At 42.4% G+C, this 24,671-nt stretch overlaps 1 protein-coding gene and 1 non-coding gene across 2 annotated transcripts; one reads left to right on the forward strand and one right to left on the reverse strand.

The window, feature by feature from the left end:
• The first annotated feature begins 7,926 nt into the window (after positions 1 to 7,926).
• On the forward strand, positions 7,927 to 24,625 carry PPT1 (palmitoyl-protein thioesterase 1). The gene is made up of 9 exons (XM_027537692.1): positions 7,927 to 8,131; positions 12,761 to 12,870; positions 13,085 to 13,212; positions 13,693 to 13,763; positions 15,269 to 15,371; positions 18,601 to 18,691; positions 19,541 to 19,639; positions 21,395 to 21,466; positions 23,178 to 24,625. Exons 1-9 carry the CDS (start codon positions 8,008 to 8,010, stop codon positions 23,298 to 23,300), a joined length of 921 nt encoding a protein of 306 aa, XP_027393493.1. The 5' UTR covers positions 7,927 to 8,007; the 3' UTR covers positions 23,301 to 24,625.
• Positions 22,853 to 22,999, reverse strand: LOC113890624. Its single transcript, XR_003510581.1, has one exon. It is a non-coding gene; the product is annotated as a small nucleolar RNA SNORA79 (small nucleolar RNA).
• Positions 24,626 to 24,671: the final 46 nt, after the last annotated feature.

A 24,671-nucleotide genomic window follows, 5' to 3' on the forward strand; every position in this document is an offset into this window, starting at 1 on the left:
GAGAGAATAGTTTACTGGACAAAAAGTAGATCTTGTATAAAAGGAACCAAGGGGCAGGGAGTGGGAAAGCAACTTCAGTTAGAAACAATTCAGTATTTTTGTTATTTCGTTGTTGTTCAGTCTCTAGGTCATGTCTGACTCTTTGTGACCTCGTGGACTGCAGCACACCAGGCTCCTCTGTCCTTCACTGTCTATCTCCCAGAGTTTGCTCAAATTCTTGTCCACTGAGTCAGTGACGCTATCTAACCATATTATCCAATTTACCTTCATTCATGGACCTAACTTTCCAGGTTCCTGTGCAATAATGTTCTTTATAGCATCGGACTGTCGCCACCAGACACATCCACAGCTGAGGTCATTTCCACTTCGGCCCAGCCACTTCATTCTTTCTGGAGTTATTTGTAATTGCCCTCTGCTCTTCCCTAGTAGCATATTGGACACCTTCTGACCTGGGGGGGCTCATCTTCTGTTGTCATATCTTTTGGACTTTTCATACTGAGAATGGGGTTCTTGCAGCAAGAATACTGGAGTGGTTGCCATTGCCTCCCCTAGTGGACCATGTTTTGTTAGAACTCTTCACTATGACCCATCCATCGTGAGTGGCCCTGCACCGTGTGGGTCATAGCTTCATTGAGTTACGCAAGCCCCTTCTCCACCACAAGGATCTGATCTGAAGGGGGAATCAGAGATCACCTCCTCCCCAGGAACCTTCGAAGAAGACTGCATGATGATATGATCTTCACTTCTTGTTCACTTAGAGCCCAAAGTTAAGGGATAGGTCTCCTGGGAAAACACACATGCAGAGGAAATTCAAGCTAACTCTCTATATAAGAATGTGCATGGGCAACCAGGTATCTAAAGAGGCAAAGAAGCAAACAAACAAAACAAGTTCTTGTATAAAGAAATGAGACTTGTCATCATTAGCAATGAATGTCATTGTGAGGGAATAATTGTTTGAACCTAGAATTGTTAAGAAGAAATTGAGCCAGATACTAATTAAAGGCTGTATAAAGACAGATTTTATTTAGTACCATTGCAACATGGCAGTGAAACTAAATTTCACTAAAACTCATTTTCGAATACAACAAAGACAGCTGGAAGAGCAAAGTGAGGGGGGTCAGTGAATGGAAGTTACTAAGGGGAGAGACTTGAAAGGTAGGGGGATTCTTGATAAACATGTGTAATAGGATTCTATGGCTCAGCGGGTAAAGAACCCACCTGCCAATGCAGGTAATGTAAGAGATGTGAGTTTAATCTCTGGATCAGGAAGATTCTCTGGAGAAGGACATGGCAACCTACTCCAGTATTCTTGCCTGGAGAATCCCATGGGCAGAGGAGCCTGGCAGGCTACAGTCCATATGGTTGCAAAGAGTTGGACATGACTGAAGCGACATAGCATCCATAGCACGAAACATAATTTTTGTTTGTTTGTTTGTTTTATTTATTTGGCTGTGCTGGATCTTAGTGACAACATGTGGGATCTAGCTCCCTGACTAGGGATTGAATCCAGGCCCCCTGCAATGGGAACTGAGTCTTAGCCACTGGACCACCAGGGAAGTCCCACAATAGGATTTTTGCTAAGAGCAGGCCAAGGACTTAGATATTAAGGGTAGGGAATCAGTAACTTCATGAGGTATTAATGGTGATGAGATACTAAGAATGGGGCAAGTCTTGCTAAACTAACTCAGCAGGATGATTGCTAAAACTGGGCTAGGCAAGAGCCCAAGGGTGAAGAAGAGTCAAAAAGAGGACTCAGAGTAGCCTGTCTAAAGTTTTGTCAAGGAGTCTTTGTCAGAATTCTGTACCTAGCCAAACTGCCAGCTGAATGTGAGGGCAAAATAAGAAACAAGTAGAATGCAAAATGGGTAACATCATATACTCTATGTGAAAAAAATACTCATAGATACACTTCCATAAAACTTCTGCAAAATGAAAATCGAATCTAACAAAGATCTATATGACATCGGATAAAAAAGATAGAAGTATAAGACTAGACAAAGTGAAAAAGGCTTGGGAAACAAAAATTAAAGATCCATAAGATCCTGATACATGGAAAGCTTCCTTTTGAGCTACAAAGTTTTGATGCTATACGGATATATTTCTATCACTAAGGATCTAATCATGTTACTTGGTTCTACAACTATTACTTATAGAATTATAATATGTGGGCACTTGAAATCTCTGTTAATTTTATTTAAAAGTCAGTGGGTGTCTAGATCCTGGTCATCAATAATCATGTTTTTTAATGGCAAGCAACTTTACCAAATTTTAACAATCTATGAAAAGTGCTTTCATTTATCTGCAAAAACAGAGAATTGAAATTTATGAGTGTTCAGATACTTCTCCAAGTTCTCATTGTTCCCTGCCTAATTAGGGAATGTATATGTATCTTATTAACTTTCAGTATTCTTTGAAGCTACATGGGAATTCAGACTTTGCAAGCTCTCACTTCCTATTATACTATTAATAAGCATCAGAAGCTACTTATTAGAATAACAATCTGGAATTGACTTAAATTGAAAGAACTTTGTCTCATACTAAATGGTTCCTCTTAAAACCAAATCCAAAGGAAGTAAGAACTCTGCTAGTACTTCTCTACACGGATACTTTGAACTATTTGATTAAAAACTGCTTGGGCAGGGAATAAACTCTGAAGAGATCAATGGAAGAGACAGACAAGAGGTTGAGCTTTGTGGGATGGACTGTATTTGCCTGGAATAAAGATGATGAGCCCATTCAAGATGCTATAAATGATGTTGGAAAAGGAGCAGAGAAGGGATTTTCAGGCAATATCTCTAGTAGATCAGACCAGTTAATTCAAGATTAGAGGGAGATACGTTTGGAAAGATGGTTTGGGTTTTTTGTTTTTTGAAAGCAAAAGGATCAACCATATCCTGAAAACTAGGAAGAAGTGTTGAAATTTTTTCAATTTGCTTTAAGAAAAATTATGCTGTTGTTCTTATAAAAAATACATTTTCATGATAAAGAATTTAAGCAATGCAAAACACATACACACAAAAGAAAAATATTTTAAATCCCTCAAAACTCATCATCAAAAATAACCACTATTAACATTTGGCTAACTTCATTCTAAATATCTTTGCATGCTTTATTACAGATAGAATGATAGATAAATAGGAATGTAAATGATATATCTAATTTTTTAAAATGGCATCATAATTTATGTGCTATTTAAAAATTTCTTTGCAGGCAGATGCTTTACCGTCTGAGCCACCAGGGAAGTCCATATTTAAAGATTAACATGTGTTAAATTCAAACTTAGTTGAATTTAACAGAATTTTAAAAAACTAGAAGAAAAGCTAGACATCAAATAAGGGTTTATTCACTACAAGAGCTATCATTTCTTAAAATATCAATTTAAGTTTAGAAAAAGTGGTTTTGATATTGTTATTCTGTTGTTTTCAAAAAACATGTTTTAAATTAAAATCAGTTGATCCTCAATTCTTAAAATCTTCAGTTCAGTTCAGTTCAGTCGCTCAGTCATGTCCGACTCTTTGCGACCCCATGAATCGCAGCACGCCAGGCCTCCCTGTCCATCACCAACTCCCGGAGTTTACTCAAACTCATGTCCATCGAGTCGGTGATGCCATCCAGCCATCTCATCCTCTGTCATCCCCTTCTCCTCCTGCCCCAATCCCTACCAGCATCAGGGTCTTTTCCAGTGAGTCAACTCTTCGCATGAGGTGGCCAAAGTATTGGAGTTTCAGCTTCAGCATCAGTCCTTCCAATGAACACCAGGGCTGATCTCCTTTAGAATGGACTGGTTGGATCTCCTTGCAGTCCAAGGGACTCTCAAGAGTCTTCTCCAACACCACAGTTCAAAAGCATCAATTCTTTGGCACTCAGCTTTCTTCACAGTCCAACTCTCACATCCATACATGACCACTGGAAAAACCATAGCCTTGACTAGACGGATATTTGTTGGCAAAGTAATGTCTCTGCTTTTGAATATGCTATCTAGGTTGGTCATAACTTTCCTTCCAAGGAGTAAGTGTCTTTTAATTTCATGGCTGCAGTCACCATCTGCAGTGATTTTGGAGCCCCCAAAATTAAAGTCTGACACTGTTTCCACTGTTTCCCCATCTATTTGCCATGAAGTGATGGGACCAGATGCCATGATCTTAGTTTTCTGAATGCTGAGCTTTAAGCCAACTTTTTCGCTCTCCTCTTTCACTTTCATCAAGAGGCTTTTTAGTTCCTCTTCACTTTCTGCCATAAAGGTGGTGTCATCTGCATATCTGAGGTTATTGATTTTGCCCTATTTCTTAACTGACTGAATTTCACTCTAAGTATTTCTCTTTTCTATAAGTTCTTTTATATTTGTGGGAACTGCCCAATACCTTTACTTTTGAATGACATCTTGACTGGGTTTACAATTCTTAGATCACAGATTTGTCCTTTCAGAACCCTTTCAGAAACCTATCAGAACTGCTCCACTGTCTTCTGTCTCTGAATGTTGCTGTTGAGATATCTGAGGACAGTCTGACTTTTTTCCTTAGAGATGATTTGCCTTTTTTTTCTGCCTGGATGTCTGAATTTCAATAAAATAACTGAAATACATCTCAGGGTTAAATATTCTGTATCAAATATTGGACCTTTCAAGCTACAGACTAACATCATTTTAGAGGAACTTCTGTTCTTATATTTTTTAATACTTCTTATTCCATTAAGAGTTCTTAACTCTGAGGACACCAACAACTTCTGTCTTCCATATCTAGTAGCTTCTCTCTGATTGTTTTAATCTCTTGGTGTTTTTCCATTTGCCTTTATTATAATTATTTCAAGCCTTTTTCCACATCGATAATTCAACTTCCAGCCATGTCTTTTCTGTTCCTTGCTGTTTTAATGTATTTATTAGTTCTTTAATGACACTGTTTTGGTCTCTACTTTATCAGATGTGCGATTTCTCTGTCCATCTCTTTCAGTTGTTTTATTGTCTCATTTTTGAGTTTTGCCTACTGAGTTTATTTTCTTTTTAGATTATTTTAGTGCTGAAAGCACTTGGAGTGGTTTTTTCTGATTCTCTATTTGCCTCTTGAATTCCTTCCTACTTGATCTTAAACTGGTTTGATTTTCCTAAGGAACAGCAATTTGAGGCTGTTATTTTTCTATGACTTATAAGCTAGTTTGAAGGAGAGGAGGGTGCAGAACTTAGGGGAGGTAGGATGCAGTCTTTGTTAGAATACAAATATTCTGCAGTCACTTCTGAGGTTTCAAGGGTCTACTTCAGAATTCACTCTACTATGGGAAAGAGCCTCCCCTGATTCACTAGGCTTTCCTGGAGTCTTCACTGCTACCTAAAGACTTAGTCTATTCTCCACTTCTCACTCCACCTTCTTCTCCTCAGCAGCCATTTTCACATCTCCGGAGAGAAGAGATAAAAGATAAGGAAGCCACTTACTTTTCTCTCAGGATATATGTGCATATATGTATGTGTTAATTTCTAGGATTTTGAGTTTTAGCAGTATGAGTATTGATGGAATGCTCCAGACCAGAATCTTCTATATCTTTCCTTGACTGCCACTTGTTGACATTTAAGATATTAAGCTGTTACTCTTTGCGTGCTGTGGATGAAATTTTAACTTTTAAAACTTTCTTGGGTATTGGTGGAAACAGAGTCTATGAGAAAGCTTTATTTCATTGCCTTAACCGAGAAACACAATAATTTTTAATGTACATATATATCTTTTACTGATTATAAAAGTTATGTATCTATTATACATATTCATTATGTTGGATACCTCAAACTAACACAATGTTGTAGCTATATTTCAATAAAACTGGGGGAAACATAAGTTATATATCCTTCCTATAAAAATTAAAACCATACAGAAGCGTATAAAACACAAAATGAAAGTGCCTTATAATTGGCAACTGAAGACTGTCGCTCGTTGTGTGGCTCTACAAGCATGAAGTCACTAGCCTTCAGTCTCTGACCTTCAACATCCCCTGAAGGGAGTTCAGGCTGGAGATCGGGAATGAAGCACAGTGGGCTCTGGAAACAACTGGCAGAACAGGCCTCCAGGTAGTCAGAGATTTTCAGGAGATTTTATGAGCCCCAATTCTTGCATCTTCTCATGCCCAGGAAAGCACTAAAATCCTCAACAGAAGCATCTGCTCCTCCTGACCAGCAGCTACCTTATAGCGAAAAGCAGCAACCCTCTGCCAAAATAAGCACTTGATTGCAGGTCTCTTGCTTCACCAAAATCACATTATACACTGACATCTGCCCCTTAACCTCTTTGGAGCAGATCCTCAGAGCTCTCTGAGAAATTATCTCTGGGCTATAGTCCTCACTTTGCCCCCAATAAAACTCACATCACAGCTCTTACGTTGTGCACTTTTTTTCAGTTGACATAATACCATCCCCCAGATGTCACTTTTGACAGCTTCCTGATCTTTGTATATATTTATTTTCTTTCTTTTTGCTTGTCAGTGCTTCAGCCTTTCAGTCAAAATCAGGAGAAATATGTGAATATACAGATGTTGGAAGAACAGCTTTATTAAGCTAGGTTTTACATATCATAATGTTCACCAATTTCATGTGGACAATCCAACAATTTTCAGTAAAGATGGAGTGGTATATCCATCACAATATAAATACTTCTTTTAAAAAAAATTTTTTTATTATTTATTTATTTTTGATTGCACTGGGTCTTTGTTGCTGCTTGTGGCTTTCTCTATTTGCCCTGAGTGTTGCCACAGCTTCCCTGGTTGCAGAGCATGGGACTCAGTAGTTGCCCCTCAGAACAACATATATATTTCCTGTAAAAATACAGTTCCTAGTTTTTCCTTTAAAATAGATCAAAAACATTTTCCCATGTCACTATATACAACTTTGGGCTTCCCGGGTGGTGCTAGTTGTAAAGAACTCTCCCGCCAATGCAAGAGAGGTAGGGTCGATCGCTGGGTGGGGAAGATCCCCTGGAGGAGAGTATGGCAACCCACTCCCCTATTCCTGCCTGGAGAACCCTAGGGACAGAGGAGGCTGGGAGGCTGCAGTCCATGGGGTTGCGAAAGAGTCAGACATGACTTAAGAGACTAAACAACCAGCACCACATATACAAATTTACCTATCCTTTAATAAAATCCACCTCACAATTTTCCATTATATAATGGATACACTTTAATTCACTTAAACTCTCCATTTAAACAATTTCAAAGTTTTGCTGAAAAAAATCATTTTTTTCTTTTGCGGGCAAGGATTGAGATTACTAATCTAGAGGCAAATGAAAAGTGGGAAATGGTGGATGAGAGGTTCCTACCATAATTCAGCTTTTGAGATTATACCAGAAAATGGCAGTGGCTTTTCCCACCATGCTTACATCCATTATACGCTCTTGTCAATCTGGAAGTTGTGACACTTCTAGAAAACATGTACCTTCCCTCTCTATCTTAGCTTATACCAGTCCTTCTCTGGCATTTTATCTTTGCCTTTTGAAGTTCTATCTTTCCTTCACGATAGCAAACACCACACTGCTATGATTAGCCCTGGAAATTATAACTCTCCTTCAATTTCTGACAAAGAGCTGAGTCAGCTCTTTTTTCTTTCTTCCTTCTCTTTCACAAAGTACTTTTCTTCCAAAGGCAGGGCGATGCAAGGGTAAGAGCAAAGCCTTTGGATCCACCAACGTACTATCTCTGTGACATTGGTTACTAACCCACATTCTCAGTGCCTCAAGTGTCCTGACCTGTAAAATGGGGAGAAGGGTATTTGGGCGTGATGGGAATTAAAGCAGTTACCAGATGTAAAGCGCTTAGAACAGTGCTTGATGCACAGGAAGCACTGAGAATATGTTGGCACGCGTTTGATTTCTGATGGCGAGCAGTCTACTGGGGTAACTAGCCAGGAGAGACGCCCGTCGGACCGGGGCAACCCAGACGGAGGTGTGGCGGATGCGATGCGCCCGCGGCCGCGGCCGCCCTCGCGCCCGCGCCTGCATAGAGGCCGGGGCCAGGGGAGCGCGGTCACGTGATAGAGTCAAGATGGCGTCGTCCAGCTGCTTGTGGCTCTTGGCTCTCGCTTTCCTGCTGGGTTCCTGCGCTTCCCTGGCGCTGGGGCATCTCGACCCGCCGGCTCCCCTGCCGCTGGTGATCTGGCATGGGATGGGTGAGTGAAGGAGGGAGTGAGAAGAGAGTCAAAAAGGTTTCGCGACCCTTTCCCTCTCCGAGCCTGGGTTCGCGTCTGCAAAGTGCAAGTGTGGAGGGCGGGGACCGTGGTCACACAGGACCGGACTGGCTCCACGTTTTAGGATTTAGGGGTTATCCTGCATTGGAAAGGGAGATGATGAGGAAGGAGCTGTCTTTTGGTAAGCGCTCACAGCAGGCTGTGCACTGCGGTAGGGTTTTACGCGGTGTCCTGGTTTAATCTCACGGCAGTGGCGTCAGGGTGCAGCATCCGACTCTCGCTCGGGAAGGCAGGGTTGTGCCTGCGCGACCGCGGTATCTCCATCCTTTTGTTCATTCATGCATTGAACAGAGATTTCTTAGGCACCTGTAATTCGTTTATACTTTTGACGCGTAGCTATTGACTACCTACTGGATCCTGAGGATACAGTAAACTAAACAGACTAAATTCTTTGCTCTTTTAGAACTTCCCAGTGGAAGAGACAAACGATAAATAAACATATGTCAAATGGTGATTCGTGCAATGGAGGAAAATAAAGCAGGGGAGGGGGAGGATAGAGAGTGCAAGTGAGGGCTTGCAGTTTCATAGAGCAAAGTCAGGATTTACTGAAAAAGTGATTATCTGAGCAAAGGCCTGAAGTCCATGAGAGAAGATGCCATGTGAGTATATGGTGGAAAGATCAGCAAATGCAAAGCCATGAGGCAGAAGTATATCTAGTATGTCTAGTGTGTTCAAGGAGCAACACTCAGGTCAGTGTAGCTGAAACGCAGTGAGTCAGAAGAAAATAGGGGTAGGAGGATGGCCTGCATATGTTGTTGGGGCTACTAAGGCTACTGTAGGAACTTTGGCTAGAAGAGATGGGACATTGTTGTGAGTTTTGAGCAGATGAGTGACATGATCTGATTTGCATTTTAAAAGCACTCTAGTTCCTATATTCCCTGATGCTGGGAATGATTGAAGGTGGGAGGAGAAGGGGACGACAGAGGATGAGATGGTTGGATGGCATCAGCAACTCAATGGACATGAGTTTGAACAAGCTCCGGGAGGTGGTGAAGGATAGGGAAGCCTGGCATGCTGCAGTCCATGGGGTCAAAAAGAGTCAGACACAACTGAGTGACAGAACAAAGACAAGTTGCTATATTGAGACTAGATTGTAGGAGGTCATGGACCTTTGCAGGGAAAAAAGTTAGAAAGCTTTTGCAATAATCTAAACAAGATGCTGGGAAAGATTGAAGGTGGGAGGAGAAGGGGACGACAGAGGATGAGATGGTTGAATGGCATCACCGACTCAATGGACATGAGTGAGTAAACTCTGGGAGTTGGTGATCGACAGGGACGCCTGGCGTGCTGCAGTCCATGGGGTCACAAAGAGTCAGACATGACTGAGCGACTGAACTGAACTGAAATGAGGTGACGGTGACTTGAAAAAGTATAGTAAAAGGGGAGATGTTGGAAAGTAGTCAACATTTGGAAACAGTTTGAAGATAGAACCAGTAGGATTTGCTAACAGATTATATATGGCGTGAGAAAGGAGTCAAGGATGATTCCATGGCCTGGACAACGAGAAGGATGAGGTTGTCATTTTACCAAAATGGGGGAGCCTGTAGGGTGAAAATCAAGGATGTGCTTTGGGACTTACTAAATTTGAGATGTTTGTTACATATTCAGGAGATGTAGAGGCATTTGGAGTTTGGAGTCTTGAGACAGATACAGGCTGGAGGATTAAGTTGGGAACCTTTGGCATATGGCTAGTATTTAAAGCCGTGAGACTGGACAAGATCACCTAGGGAGTGACGATATTCAGAAGAGGAAAGAGGTCGAAAGACCGAGCTCTGAGGCATTCCCAGCATCTGGAGGATGTAGAGATGGAATGCATGTGTGCTAAGTCGCTTCAGTCATGTCTGACTTTTTTGAGCCTGTGGACTGTAGCCCACCAGGCTCCTCTGTCCATGGAATTCTCCAGGCAAGAATACTGGAGTGGGTTGCCATTTCCTTCTCCAGGGGATCTTCCCTACCCAGGGATCAAACCAGATTCTTTACCCTTAAGCCACCAGGGAAGCCCCCAAGGGGATGGAGAGGAACTAGCAAAGGAGACAGAGATAGAACAGCTAGGGAGAAGGTGGAGTCAAGAGAGTGCAATGTCTTGGAAACCACGTGAAAATGTTTCAAGAGGAAGGGATAGCAAACTGTGAAATGTTGGTGATAGGTCAACTAAGATGAGGGCTAAGAATTGGTTATTGGATTTAACAATGGGAAGATCAGTAATGACCTTGATTAAACCACTTTTAGGGGAGTGGTGAGAGTGAGAACCTTATTGGAATAGGTGAAAGAAAAATGTTCAGAGAGGAATTAGAGTCAGTAAGTAGAGATTGTTCTTTCAAGGGTCTGTGCCAGGGCCTCAGGCTACTGCAGTGGAGTTAAGAGAGAGCATGAGAGCTCTGTGTTCTCCCAGAGCACAGTCTATTTGGAAGCCACCTAAGTAACCCGTGATTATAGTTCAGTGTGAGAAATAGAACATGCTCGAGCTCTTTTCCTTCTTTAAAAACGAATTTTTAAGTTTAGCTTTCAGGTTGAAAATGGAAAGATTAAGTTCAAAATGGAAAATGATCTTAGTCCACTTATCCTACTCAGCAGTCAGTCACTTTGCTTCCTATTCTTAGTTCTTGGTTCCCTGAAACAGGAAGAAAAAAAAGTGCAGAATGTGAGCTCAGCGTCAGCACTTACCTGAGCTTTCTTTACTTGTCTTGCTCTAGTCCTGGCCCTAAAGAGAGAGAAGATTTCAAGGTGCCTTGGGGCCTGTGAGCCGCAGATGCTCTAGATGATAAGAGAACACGCACCTCTGCTTATTTTCAATTGTGAATTTGGGGTTCCTATGATACCGTGTTGGGATTTTGAAGTTATTACTTGTTAACAACATGAGCGGAGCAAAAAATGTTGTTCTTTTTGTTGTCGTTGAGGTGAAATTCATGTAACATACACTTAACCATGTTAAAGCATAAGTTCAGTGGCATTTAGTGTATTCATGTTGTGCAACCACCACTTCTCTCTAGTTTCAAAACTTTTTCATCACCGCAGAAAACATGTGTGCCCCATTTTAAGGAATCACTCTTCACCCCGTCTTCCCATCACCCCAGGAAATGTTCAGTCTGCTTTCTGTTTCAGTGGATGTGCCTGTTCTGGATGTGTCATATAAAAGGAACTATACAGTATGTAAGCTTTCATTTCTGGCTTATTTCACTTAAAATAACATTTTTGAGGTTCATCCATGTTGTAGCATGTTTCAATACTTTGTTCCTTTTTATGGCAGAATAGTATTTGCTTGTATATATCTACCATAATTTGTTTATCCAGTCATCCATTGATGGACTTTTGAGTGTTTCCCACCTTTAGCTATTACAGATAATGCTGCTTTAAATATTCTTGTACAGGGCTCTGTAGGGACATATGTTTTCCCTTTTCTTGGTTATGTATTTAGAATTGAAATTAATGGATCAAATGGTCATTGTGTATTTAACTTTTTGAGGAACCATCCAATTGTTTTCACAGTTTCCACCAGCAATGTGAAGAGTTCCTGTTTCTCCCTGTCTTTGCCAACACTTGTTATTTTCTATTTAAAAGTTTTTTTTTTTTTGCTTTGGATGATTTCTTTTTATTTTGCGTTTCATATATTATCCAGTTTCACATTCTCACAGGATCAGCAATTACAACAGCCACATCGTCTCCCAAGTCTGAAAACGGCAAGACGGCCACGGCCGCGGCCAAAGGCGAAGCACTAATGTGCTCACGAAACAAAAAATTGCACAATTTTTCCTTCATTTTTCTTAAACTAATGGCTGACGCTAAGGCTCACTGCTGGAGAACAGAAACCCTTTTCTTCTTCATGCCTCAAACGAAAACGTTAAACTTATCTGACAAGGCGGACAAGGTCTCTTCATAATTAACTGCACACACACACGAAAAAAAAGTTTTTTACATTTATTTTTTATTTTGGCTGCACTGGGTCTTCGTTGCTGTGTGAGGGCTTTCTCTGGTCGCAGTGTATGGGTTTCTCGTTGCGGTGGCTCCTCTTGTGGTGCAGGGGCTCTGGGGTGAGTGGGCTCAGTAGTTGTGGCACACAGGCTTAGTTCCCTGTGGCATGTGGAGTCTTCTAGGACCACGTCCCCTGCATTGGCAGGTGGATTCTTAACTACTGGACCACCAGGTAAGTCTGTTATTTTCCATTTTTAAATAAGTTAATTAAAAAAAATATTGAAGGCTTTAAAGGCATCTTAGTAGGTTTGCATTGGTACCTCATTGTGATTTTGATGTGCATTTCCTTAATGATCAGTGATGTTGAACATAATTTCATGTGCTTGTTGGCCATTTGTATATCTTCTTTGAAGAGATGTCTGTTCAAGTCCTTTTCCTATTTTAATTAGATTATCTTCTTGCTGACTCGTAGAGTTCTTTGTATATTTCAGATATTAAATGCTTATTAAGTATGTTTTGCAAATATTTTCTTCTCTGTGTTGACTTTGCATATTTTCATTAATGCTTTTGAAGTACAAAGTTTTAAAAAGTTAAATAATGTTGTGTTACTCATAAGTTTCCATGATTGTCTTTGTTGTCTAGGAGACAGCTGTTGTAATCCCTTAAGTATGGGTGCTATTAAAAAAATGGTTGAGAAGAAAATACCTGGAATTCACGTCTTGTCTTTAGAGATTGGGAAGACTCTCAGAGAGGTGAGGCGCTTCACCGTTCAGTTCCTTTGAAGGTTTGCTGACTGATTTCGTAGAATGTAATATTAAAATGCATTACCTTGCATTTTTAGCAGAAGACCATACAATGATACTTAAGTTCTTGAGTGGCTTATGAGGGTACCAACCTAAACAAGTTTGCCTCTTAGAGAAGGTGCCAGTGCTTGTGTTCAGCCCCGTCCTTTGATTTCTCTTTTAGGATGTGGAGAACAGCTTCTTTTTGAATGTCAACTCCCAAGTAACAACAGTGTGTCAGATTCTTGCTAAGGATCCTAAATTGCAGCAAGGCTACAATGCTATGGGATTCTCCCAGGGAGGCCAGTTTCTGTAAGTCCCTTTCTGTTATATCATACCACTTATATATCGTATCACGTGAAACTGACTGTTTGCCCTTTAATGCAGGTAGATCTATCCGTTTAGTGTTTCTGGAATCTTCATCTACCTTGGATGGGAAACTCTTCTAAAATAGCCCCTTGAAAGAAGCTCTGTGGAACTTAATTTATTTTCTCTGAAGGAATAAAGATTTGTGTTTGGCTGTATCAGAGGAAAATAAATCCTGAAACTTTGTGGCTTTGGGGAACCACAGATTAAGTAACTTAATCTGGGAAGTTTTTTTTTTTTTAACTTTTAATTTTGTATTGAGGTATAGTTGATTAGCAGATAATGTGAGTTTCCGGTGAACAGTGAAGGGACTCAGCCATACATATATATGTACCCATTCTCCCCCAGACTCCCCTGGGGAGTTGATTATTGACGATCTATTTCCATCTGACAGTGGAAACTGACAATCCCTTTTTTTTCCTCCAGGCGGGCAGTGGCTCAGAGATGCCCATCACCTCCCATGGTCAACCTCATCTCAGTTGGGGGACAACATCAAGGTAGCTTTGTCCTTTTTACCTAGAATATTCCAGCATCTCTATTTGTACAAGAAGTCAGCCATCCTCCCCCAAACCCTGTTTTGCTAAGCTATAACAAACTAGCCAGCAGTGATGACAAAACCGGATTCCAGACACCTGGAACACAGGGGAGTCATTACATTACTGCCTACTTTTCTCTAATATAATTGACGTGATTTCCTGCAGTTGAGATGGTTGCAGCCGTGTAGCAGGCAGTGGTTGAGGAGTTTGGCAAGTCCAACAACCTTTCCTGTTGTGACGTGAGTGGTGTCATATTGAATTGGGGCTTAGGCAGTGAATAGTGTCTAGACTTTTTTTGTCTGTAAAATTAACAGCAGAGATTAAATCTTTCAAAAAAAAAAACACCCCAACAGGTTTGCTATTTAGATAGAATTAATAAACTTTTGGGGCAGATGTGTCTTGGGGTAGAACTTTATTTCTGTTCTGATGGATTTAGCTGTTAAGCTGGTTGAGTGTAGGAGCAGGATTCCCCTTATAATCAGTAAATTGAATTCATCCAATTAAGTGTTAATTGGGCAAGTAATTTGGTATCGTAGGGTCCCTCTCACAGAAAGAAGCTAAAATAAGACGCTGCCCATCTTACGGGAATTTTTCAGAGGAGGAAATAAAATAACAGGTAGGAAAATACTTTTTAAAAGTATATGTTTTATTCAGATGCACATTGGTAGAAACAGCTTTATCATTCATTCATTGATTCCATGAATATTTATTGAAAACCTCAAAACAAGACCGATAAGGTTTCTGTCTTCATGAAACTTCCATCCTAGTAGGGGAGAGTAGACACGAAACAAGTAAGCAAACAAAATAAATACAGATAGCAGTAACTGTGATAAAGAAAAAAATACAATAATGGAAGAACAGTGGTTATATTTGTGAAAGGCCTGGCCGCTGGAACCAGAATGCTCATGTTCATATCTTGGCTCCATCACTTACTGTCTAACCTCAAAGTATCTAACTTCTCCATTTAAAAGTTTCCTATCTGTAATATGCTCTAAATAATGATTTCTACTCCACAGGGTGATTGTAAGGATTAAATTAATTATTGCCAATATATGCTTAGAATTGGTATGTCTGGTACCCCGCAAAATGTTATTGATGAGGACGCAGGTATAACTGGGTTGGGGGAGGAACAGGGGTTGAGAACTGCTTGAGTTAGGGTTCTCAGATATGACTTCTCTAAGCCAAGACCCAAGAGATGAGAATGAGGCCCCCTGTTGAAGCAGTGAGAGAGGCACATCCTTCAGAGGGGAGTGGGTGCAAAGGGCCTGAGGCAGAAAGGAGAGGGAACACCGGAGGAGGAGGGAGCCGGTTAGAGTATTAATTCCAAAGACATTATTTCCTTAAGAAATGAATGAATGAAATCAGGATCTATTGCTGGTTTTTTTGTTTCTCTCAATGCCCTGCACATAGTAGGTATTCAGGACATGATTATTAAAGGCATGGGTATTTGTCTTCTGCTGCTGTAGGTGTTTTTGGACTCCCTCGGTGCCCAGGAGAAAGCTCACACATCTGTGACTTCATCAGAAAAACACTGAACGCTGGGGCTTACAACAAAGCTATACAGGAATGGTATGTACGGTTGGCCGAGAAGGATGCAGAACTGTCACCGCATGATGATATCACTCGGACTTGCATGCTAACCGTGATTCTAGGAGTAGTTGCTAGTGATATTTAAATGATATTCAAATGATTGTGAATATCTTTATACTATCTGCTTCATTTTATTGTAAATCTAAAGCTGCTCTAATAGTAATTTAAAGAAAGGGAGGACATTCTTCTATATAAGAAGAATGTAATTACAACAATACATTTTCATCTTTAAAAAAAAAACAAACCTATAGAAATTACTCAAGCTAAGAAACTACTGTTAATATTTGAAGGACAGATTCTTTATATTGTCAGCAGCAAAGGGTTAACCTCTTACATCAGTGTCCTCAACTACATATGTTTGGGTATTTAAACATATTCAGAATTACTTTTGGAGTATGTTGTCCTTCAGTTGTTCCCAAAGCTAAATTATATGTCAGACCCCCTGGGAAATTCATTAAAAATGAATTCCAGAGCTTCATCCCTAGAAATTTGGATTTAGTAGGTCTAGAATATTCTGGGTGATAGCTGAGATTTGGGATCAACTAGTATGGTTATGGGGCTTCCCAGGTGGCGCTAGTGGTAAAGAGCCTGCCTGCCAATGCAGGAGACGTAAGAGACTGGGTTTGATCCCTGGGTCAGGGAGATCCCCTGGAGGAGGGCATGGCAACCCACTCGAGTATTCTTGCCTGGAGAATCCCTTGGACAGAGGAGCCTGATGAGCTACAATCCATGGGGTCACAGAGGAATCAGACATGACTTAGTGACTAAACAACAACAAAGCAAAAGAATGGCAACAACGTGGCAAGAGTGCTCAGTCGTGTCCGACTCTTTGCGACCCCGTGGACTGTAGCCCACCAGGCTCCTCTGTCCATGGGATTCTCCAGGCAAGAATACTCGAGTGGGTTGCCATTCCCTTCTCCAGGGGATGTTCCCGACCCAGGGGTCGAACCAGAGTCTTTGGCGTTGCAGGCAGACACTATAACCTCTGAGCGACCAGGGAAGCTAAAAGAATAAACTGTGATAAACTCACAAGGGCAAAGAGAACAGAGAGGAGAGAAGAGATGATGAAAAAGATGTCAGTATGTTTTTTGAAAGAAAGCAGATGAATGAGTGATAACTGTTTTAGCAGAGCAGAAAATTCTGAAACCTTTATGTCTGTTGAAGGAAACACTGACAAGAAGGGACCAGTTCACTTTTTATAATCTCAGAAAGACTCAGGAATTTGACATCTAAGATACTTTGGTAGAGTAAGTGCATGAGACTCTTTGTTGAAAATCTGTAGAAACAGTGATCAGACTCCCCGAATCCCTTAAGTGTATGTCCAAGTGACTGCTCGTCCCCAACCCTGACAAGAGAAGCCAAATTTATTTTCTGGAGCAGTTTAACTCAAGAAGTACCAGACTTTGTGATAATAAACACAGGATGGTGATAAGATACCATAGTGAAAACCCACCTCCTCCTGTTTGATTCCCAGAATGATAGCAGCCAGGTTATTCCTCCTTGGCAGAAGTTTGATGGATCCCTCCCTGAAAAAACTGATTGGTCCCAGAGAGATCTGCAGGTTGATGTTTTGCAATCCTCCAACAAATCAGGACTCCTTTTGACTAGCACGTAGTGGAACCACCAGTAGATAGCTGTCTAAATTAAAAGACACTTACTCCTTGGAAGGAAAGTTATGACCAACCTAGACAGCATATTAAAATGCAGAGACATTACTTTGTCAACAAAGATCCGTCTAGTCAAGGCTATGGTTTTTTCAGTGGTCATGTATGGACGTGAGAGTTGGACTGTGAAGAAAGCTGAGCGCCGAAGAATTGATGCTTTTGAACTGTGGTGTTGGAGAAGACTCTTGAGAGTCCCTTGGACTGCAAGGAGATCCAACCAGTCCATTCTAAAGATCAGTCCTGGGTGTTCATTGAAAGGACTCATGTTGAAGCTGAAACTCCAGTATTTTGGCCACCTCATGCGAAGAGCTGACTCATTTGAAAAGACCCGGATGCTGGGAGGGATTGGGGGCAGGAGGAGAAGGGGACAACAGAGGATGAGATGGTTGGATGGCATCACCAACTCAATGGACATGGGTTTGGGTAGACTCCGGGAGTTGGTGATGGACAGGGAGGCCTGGCATGCGTCAGTTCATGGGGTCGCAAAGAGTTGGACATGACTGAGCGACTGAACTGAACTGTGTGAAGAACTTCCAACTGTGTGAAGAACTTCCATTCAGCTCAGTGAAAGTGAAAGTGGCTCAGTTGTGTCTGACTCTTTGCAACCCCATGAACAATACAGTCCATGGAATTCTCCAGGCCAGAATATTGGAGTGGGGAGCCTTTCCTGTCTCCAGGGGATCTTCCCAACCCAGGGATTGAACCTAGGTCTCCCGCATTGCAGGCGGATTCTTAACCAGCTGAACCACAAGGGAAGCCCAAGAAATCTGGAGTGGGTAGTCTATCCCTTCTCCAGCCGATCTTCCCCACCCAGGAATTGAACCAGGGTCTCCTGCATTGCAGGCAGATTCTTTACCAACTGAGCTATCAGGGAAGCTCTTGTTTAAATATGAACAGTGAGCCAAGGACCGCCACCCACCCCTCCATCAGACATCTGAGGAAAGCTTCCAAAATAGAAGATAGATCAAAACAACAAAAAGTAAAAAGGGACTTGGAAGAAACAGATGGCAATTCAAGAAGCTGAAGGAAACCTTAAACAAAAAAAAAGCCTATATTATTATCTTCAGAGAGAAAGAGATCATCCATGACTCTAGAAAAGAATTCAAATAAAACCAATCATTAAAGAGTAAGAGAGAGATCCTGGAAGTTCAAAATAAGATAGCCCAGGGACTTCCCTGATGGTCCAGTGGTTAAGACTCTGAGTTCCCAATGCAAGGGAGCCTGGGTTCGATCCCTGATCAGGGAACTAGACCCCCCTTAGTACCAGCTAAGGCTGTGGCAGAAACAAGATGCAGTGATGGACAGCAGTGGAGGAGGTGCCTAGTTTGGCCAGAATGGTCTTTGAAGAAAAGATATTTAAGCTAGGTCTCAAGGACAAGAAGGAAGGAGCATAGGAAATGCTAAGGAAAAAGGGATCAGGCAGCAGGAACAGAAGGCTCTGGTCTTCTGCCCCTTCGGTCTCTTGGTGGCCTGTGCCCAGGGCCAGCCCCAGGCATACTGACTAGTGTGCCGCTTGGTCACCTTTATTTTTTTTTCTCCCGCAGCCTGGTGCAAGCAGAATACTGGCACGACCCCATCAGGGAGGACATATACCGCAACCACAGCATCTTCCTGGCAGATATTAATCAAGAGAGAGTAAGGACCCAAGCCAGGCTACCATAATTGTGCATTCCCTTTCCTGTTAGGGACGTTATAAACAGATGAGCAGTGACTGTCCAAATATCCCAGGCAGAACCCAGGAAACCGGAAGTTCTGTGTTGGGGGAGGCGGTGCTTATGAGGTTCAGTTCCTTCTGCTGCTGCTGCTGCTGCTAAGTCGCTTTAGGGAGGCTGAAATTCATTTGGCTTTCTTCCTGTGGATTCTTCCTGTTGCCTAGTGTTGAAGCAGCGGGGTGAACTCAATAGGTGCTGGCTGGCAGGAAACTCAACTGCTGCCTTACTGAGGGAAGCCTTTCCAGTGGATCGCTTTGGGGTCGTATTTTTTCAGAAGAGTGATTTACTTAAGAAGAGAGACTGCACAGGGCACTGAGTGCGTCCCAGAGATGAACATGGGTTGGGAGATTCTGGCTCAGTTTTTATTGGCGTATCTGGAGGTTTAAAACAAACAAACAAAAACAGAATTTGAAGAGGGGGGCGATGGGAACAGAATAGTATGGCAGAACCACTCAGAGTTCGCAGTTTCTTATTTTGCCTTGGCTTTCTCTGGCTAGAAGCCTTTAACCTATGTGATGGAGACCTGTGGAGTGCAGTGAGAGATTCATGGTGGCCATCTGTCCGCCATGGTTGCTGGGAGCATTGTCAATCAGATAGCATGTTAAGAAAAAGGCTGTACCTAGTGTGTTCTGGGCAGGAAGCGAGAAAAGCAGCCCATTACCATGGAGAAGAAACCCAGGGTCACGCAGACCAGAGCACTGCAAACTTTTAATTCCCTGGCTAGAATCTGATGGTAATGTCCCCACGGTCTTACTATTGACTTTTCCTCCAGGGTGTCAATGAGTCCTACAAGAAAAACCTGATGGCCCTCAAGAAGTTTGTGATGGTGAAATTCCTCAATGATACCATTGTGGACCCTGTGGATTCTGAGGTGAGACGCTTCTTAGGCCACAACATGCCAGGAGACTGGCAGAGAAAATGGCATTAAAACATAGCTGCCTGAGGACTTCCCTGGTGGTTCAGGGGTTAAAACTCTGTTCTCCCAATGCAGGGGATGCAGCTTCAGTCCCTGGTCAGGGAACTAAGATCCCACATGCTGCAACCAAGACCCAATGTAGCCAAATAAATAAATCAATTTTAAAAAAACAAATAAAAAAAACCCCACAGCTGCCTGCTTGGAAGAATTGTCAGTCCCTTCCACCCACATTTGTGTAGAGCAGGGGTTCTGAGGTCTATAAATGGGACACTCAGGGTTGTAACCCCCCACAACCCAAAACTGTTTGCAAACTTATATACAGTTGACCCTTGAACAACATAGGGGTTAGGGACGCTGGTGCTTTGCACAGTCAGAAATCTACATATAACTTACAGTTGTCCCTCAGCATCCACAGTACTGAACAAAACCCACATATAAGTGGACCCAAGCAGTTCACACCCATGTTGTTCAAGGGTAAGCTGAAGTTGCATTCTCTGAGGAAGGGTCTGGAAATTTTTTATCAGATTTTCAGAGATCTGTGATCCAGAAAAGGTTCAGCAGCACCAGTCCAAAATCTGTAACTCCCTGAGGTTCACATTCACGTTCAGCCTTGACTTGGCTTTGATTTCTTTCCAACCTAATCTTACTTCATGATCCCTTCATCCCCTCTTGGACCAAGTCATATTGCGCTACTGGAAATGCCCTGCTCCCGGCCCGGGTTTCTTGTGTTCCTTTGTTCATGCTTTAGTCTCTAAAATGCCCTTCCCTGGGCTTCTCCACCTGACAGGCTCCTGTTCAGCTCAGATGTCATTTCCTCCATCCAGAAAGCCACCCCTCTTCTAGGCAGAATTTGCTCCCTCTTAAGAATTATCAGCCTCTATCATATCAGTGTTCATCACACTGTGTCAGAGCACACCACAGCCTATGGGCTGAATCCACCCTGCACCTGCTTTTGTATGGCCCACGAAGGAAAATGGTTTTTGTTTTTAAATGGTAGAAAAAAGTAAAAAACTTTGATAATGTGAAAATTACATGAGTTACAAATTTCAGTGTCTATAAATAGTTTCATTAGAATGCAGCCATATTGAGACTTCCCTGGCAGTCCACTGGTTAAGACTCCAAGCTTCCACTGCAGGGGACGTGGGTTTGATGCCTGGCCAGGATCCCGCATGCCATGCTGGGATGCAGCTGGGAGCTGGTGGGCAGAGACAGAGGAAAAAAAGAATGCAGCCATATTCATTTAAAAAATACTGGCTCGTGGCTTTTGTATTACAATGGCAGTATTTAGTAGTTGCAACCACGTGGCCCCTTAAAGCCTGAATTATTTTGTGTTTATTATGGAAAAGTTTGCTGACTTCCATGCTAAACAATTAGTTGTGTCTGTGCATTGGACCAGAGCTGCTTAAAAGTAGGGACTGTATACATAAATTCATCTTGGAATGTTTATACCGCACAAGGATTTTCAGAGTAGGTGCTCAGTAACTGTAGGAAGCAGCAATTCTAGGGAACTGGAAAGCTCTTCGGAATGATTAACTCACACCTCAGGATCCACCCTTAAGAAGAAATGACTCAAGACATGCTTTGTTGCCCCTCCTTGCTGCAGTCTTAGGGAGTTGTTCGTCAGTAGTCTTAGCTACTAGCCAGTCTTGAAGTAGTTGGCGATGTGCGTGTGTATCTGATCTGACCTCCTTTCTTCCTCCTCTCCTGTAGTGGTTTGGATTTTACAGAAGTGGCCAAGCCAAGGAGACCATTCCCTTACAGGAGAGCACCCTATACACACAGGTAACTGGGGAGGGGAGGTGCCGTCCTTGTCAGCTCAGTTCTGGGAGCTGCTAGGTGCTTTGGTGACATACCTGGTCCTGTACACTCCAGCACAGCAGGTGCTGTGGGCAAGACTCGTTAGGCTGCTGATTCTGGCACCAGCTTATCAGGCACTGGTTTACTGAAGTCTCCATCCTGAAGGTTAAAGGACCTGTTCCTCGTGTTTTCAGGCCTGGGCAAGGAACATATCTCTAACTCCTTCTGATAACAGGGTTAGAACTGGCTTCCTTTGCTGAGGCACAGTCCATCACAAATCCAAAGAGCCCCCACATGAGAAAATATGGAGGGCTGTTACTTCAAAACACTAATATCAATAGATGCTGTTAAACCAGGCACTGACAGGGGAAAGCTCCTCCTGCAGGAGACTGGGAGGAACAGAGCTATGAATTTTGTTCAGGGTAGGCTTTTTTCTCAAGCAGCTTTTCACCACTCCCAGTTCTGGAGTCTCCCACATTCTCAGGCTTTTATCTTGGAGATACTTTTCCTAAAGTGCAGAAATGATACATCTGAACCACTTGCCTTCTATTCAGATCCCAAGTAATTTCAGAGGCCAACTGTCATCTCTTGGCTTTTCTCCTGCCTCTGGTGCTCTGCTGCGGGTGAGGTAAAAGGAAGCTAGGGTCTGTTAAGAGTTTTGCAAGCTACAATTAAGAACTTGTCATGAAACTCAAATTGGTGGTTTGATGCTTTTGAACTGTGGTGTTGGAGAAGACTCATGAGAGTCCCTTGGACAGCAAGGAGATCCAACCAGTCCATACTAAAGATCAGTCCTGAGTGTTCATTGGAAGGACTGATGTTGAAGCTGAAACTGCAGTACTTTGGCCACCTGATGCAAAGAGCTGACTCATTTGAAAAGACCCTGATGTTGGCAAAGATTGAGGGCAGGAGAAGGGGACAGAGGATGAGGTGGCTGGATGGCATCACTGACTCAATGGACATGAGTTTGGGTAAACTCTGGGAGTTGGTGAATAGGGACGCCTGGCATGCTGCAGTCCACGGGGTCTCAGTTGGACACGACTGAGAGACTGAACAGCAGGAGCAGCATTCTGGCACCATCCTAACTGCTCATCTTCCCAGCCACACTTGTTCAACAACCCAGCTGTCATGACTTATCCAGCTGCCGAATGTTGAAGTGTCTGAGTTTTGTTATCTAAGAGTTGGGTATGTTTTAAGTTCTCTAGCTAATGTTCTCCCATCTTTGGCTCAGTCCCAGTTGACATTTTGAGGCGGTTTTGTCCATGGCTTGCCCACTTGTAGGTGGTCCTCCGGAAGCTTTGGGAGACTTTCCAGAAAGCAGAGTATAAAAGTCTGTATAGAACAACCTCAATGGCACGTAACTTTTTTCCCAATTGCTTGACTCCATAAAAATCAGAAGACAGTAATGGACCACCGCCCATCCCCATGGTGTCCTGAGAGAAGACCGATCAGCTTAGATACACAGTGGACCAAAACCCTACCACCCAAGGCTTCAAGCAAGGAGAGGAACAGCCATCAAAAACACGTTTTTAATATTCAGGGGAAAAAATGGGAGGGAAGTATCCTTATTTGCATTTCATTTACCTAAATTTTAATACTCAAGAGAAAATACTGCATTTTTGAGAATATCTCGTTAACATTAATGATTTTACTGTGAAACCATTAAGCTTCTTAATTATGGCCTTATCCTCTACAGGACCGCCTGGGGCTAAAGGCAATGGACAAGGCCGGACAGCTGGTGTTCCTGGCTCTTGAAGGTGACCATCTTCAACTGTCTGAAGAATGGTTTTACGCCCACATCATACCCTTCCTTGAGTGAAACCCTTGTAGTCTGAACCCGAGCTCAGGGAACCCCTCCCACTCCCAAACCAGTTCCCTCTATGCCCAAGCCTGAGCTCAGATCCAGCTAGCAACTAATCCTTTTCTCTAGTCATCATCGAACATGCCCCGCTTGGAAAGATCCAAGATACGAACCTTACCCTTTGCCTCACCCTGTCAGCAGATGGTGCTGAATGCCAGTTTAATTAGCTGATAGCCGTGGAGCTTGTTTTACAGCCTTTGATATGGCCAGACTCTTTTAGGAATCAGGAGTTCGCTGCAGGTCAGTGCCAGAGCTTTGCCCAGGCCTGGATGAGACTGAACAAACTGAACCAATGAAATAGTCTAAGATGAGTGACTTTCTCAGGAAAATCTAGCCACATCTCAAGCCAAGGGGCCAGTACTCAGGCCTGAGGTATTCACAAAAAATGCTTTAACTGTTCTGGTGATTTGACCAGTGCTCGGAAAAGTATCGCTTGGCTAATGCATCCATGTAATTTCTTTACGGCTGTCCTCCTCTGAGTATGTTGCTTTCTGTGTGTCTTGGGTATTATTTTACAAATTCCGGCAGCCCGTGATCTTGCCTTGGTAGCACTGTCTCCTTAGGTAGTGATGAATTAGTTGCTCTGTCACAAAAGGAGGGAAGTAGCACCCAACTGGATTGCTTAAGGCAGGAAGTATACATATTGCTTAACTTAGATGGGGACGATAGGGAGGTTTAAAGAAAAATGTAAAAATTTAAAAAGGAGGAGGTAGCTGGTTCTTTCCATTCCACCCTTGATAAACCTGTCCCTTCTGAATATGACTGGTGGTCTGGATTCCAGAATTACTCTATTGCTGGCGTTAGCAAAGAATGGGAGGGGGAAAAATATGAACAGATCAGGCTTTCTAACTTCCATCTCAAAAATGTGTATTACCAGCACACTCCAAACTGCTTCTGATGTGTTCTGTGAAAAAAAAAAAAGATTGCTCAAGAAAGCTTAGGGAACATTCCATATCCCTTTTCTCTTGGAGATCAACCCACCTTAGACTATTAAGGACTCTTTTGAGAATTTCTGCTAAAGACAACATCTTAGCCCCTGACTCCCTTACCCCATGACATCCTAGCACCACTTCTGGAAGACTGTTCTGCAGAATGCCCCATCTGTGGAAATGATTAGCTGCATTTGGGGGAAGCACTTTCTTAAGTGCTACAAAGTTTACCTTCTGGTTTTCCTTCACCTCTTTCAAGACTTTTCAACTGAAACAAGGGGATGAAAGGCAAGAAGTGGGGACGGGTGAAAACAATTTTATGAAGTCGTCTAAAATAAAGAGTAGTTTCTTATCCTTGGTGTCATTTTTCTTTTCAAAGTTCTTACATCTCTGTTCAGCA

The sequence above is a fragment of the Bos indicus x Bos taurus genome, chromosome 3, assembly GCF_003369695.1.
Source record: "Bos indicus x Bos taurus breed Angus x Brahman F1 hybrid chromosome 3, Bos_hybrid_MaternalHap_v2.0, whole genome shotgun sequence".
NCBI classification, from domain to species: Eukaryota; Metazoa; Chordata; class Mammalia; order Artiodactyla; family Bovidae; genus Bos; species Bos indicus x Bos taurus.

Excerpts from the sequence above, each read along its gene's own strand:
- PPT1 (XM_027537692.1), top strand. The coding sequence starts at position 8,008 with ATGGCGTCGTCCAGCTGCTTGTGGCTCTTGGCTCTCGCTTTCCTGCTG. Across the intron at positions 12,871-13,084 it reads TTGGGAAGACTCTCAGAGAG|GATGTGGAGAACAGCTTCTT; the intron begins GTGAGGCGCTTC and ends TTTCTCTTTTAG. Across the intron at positions 13,764-15,268 it reads AGTTGGGGGACAACATCAAG|GTGTTTTTGGACTCCCTCGG; the intron begins GTAGCTTTGTCC and ends CTGCTGCTGTAG.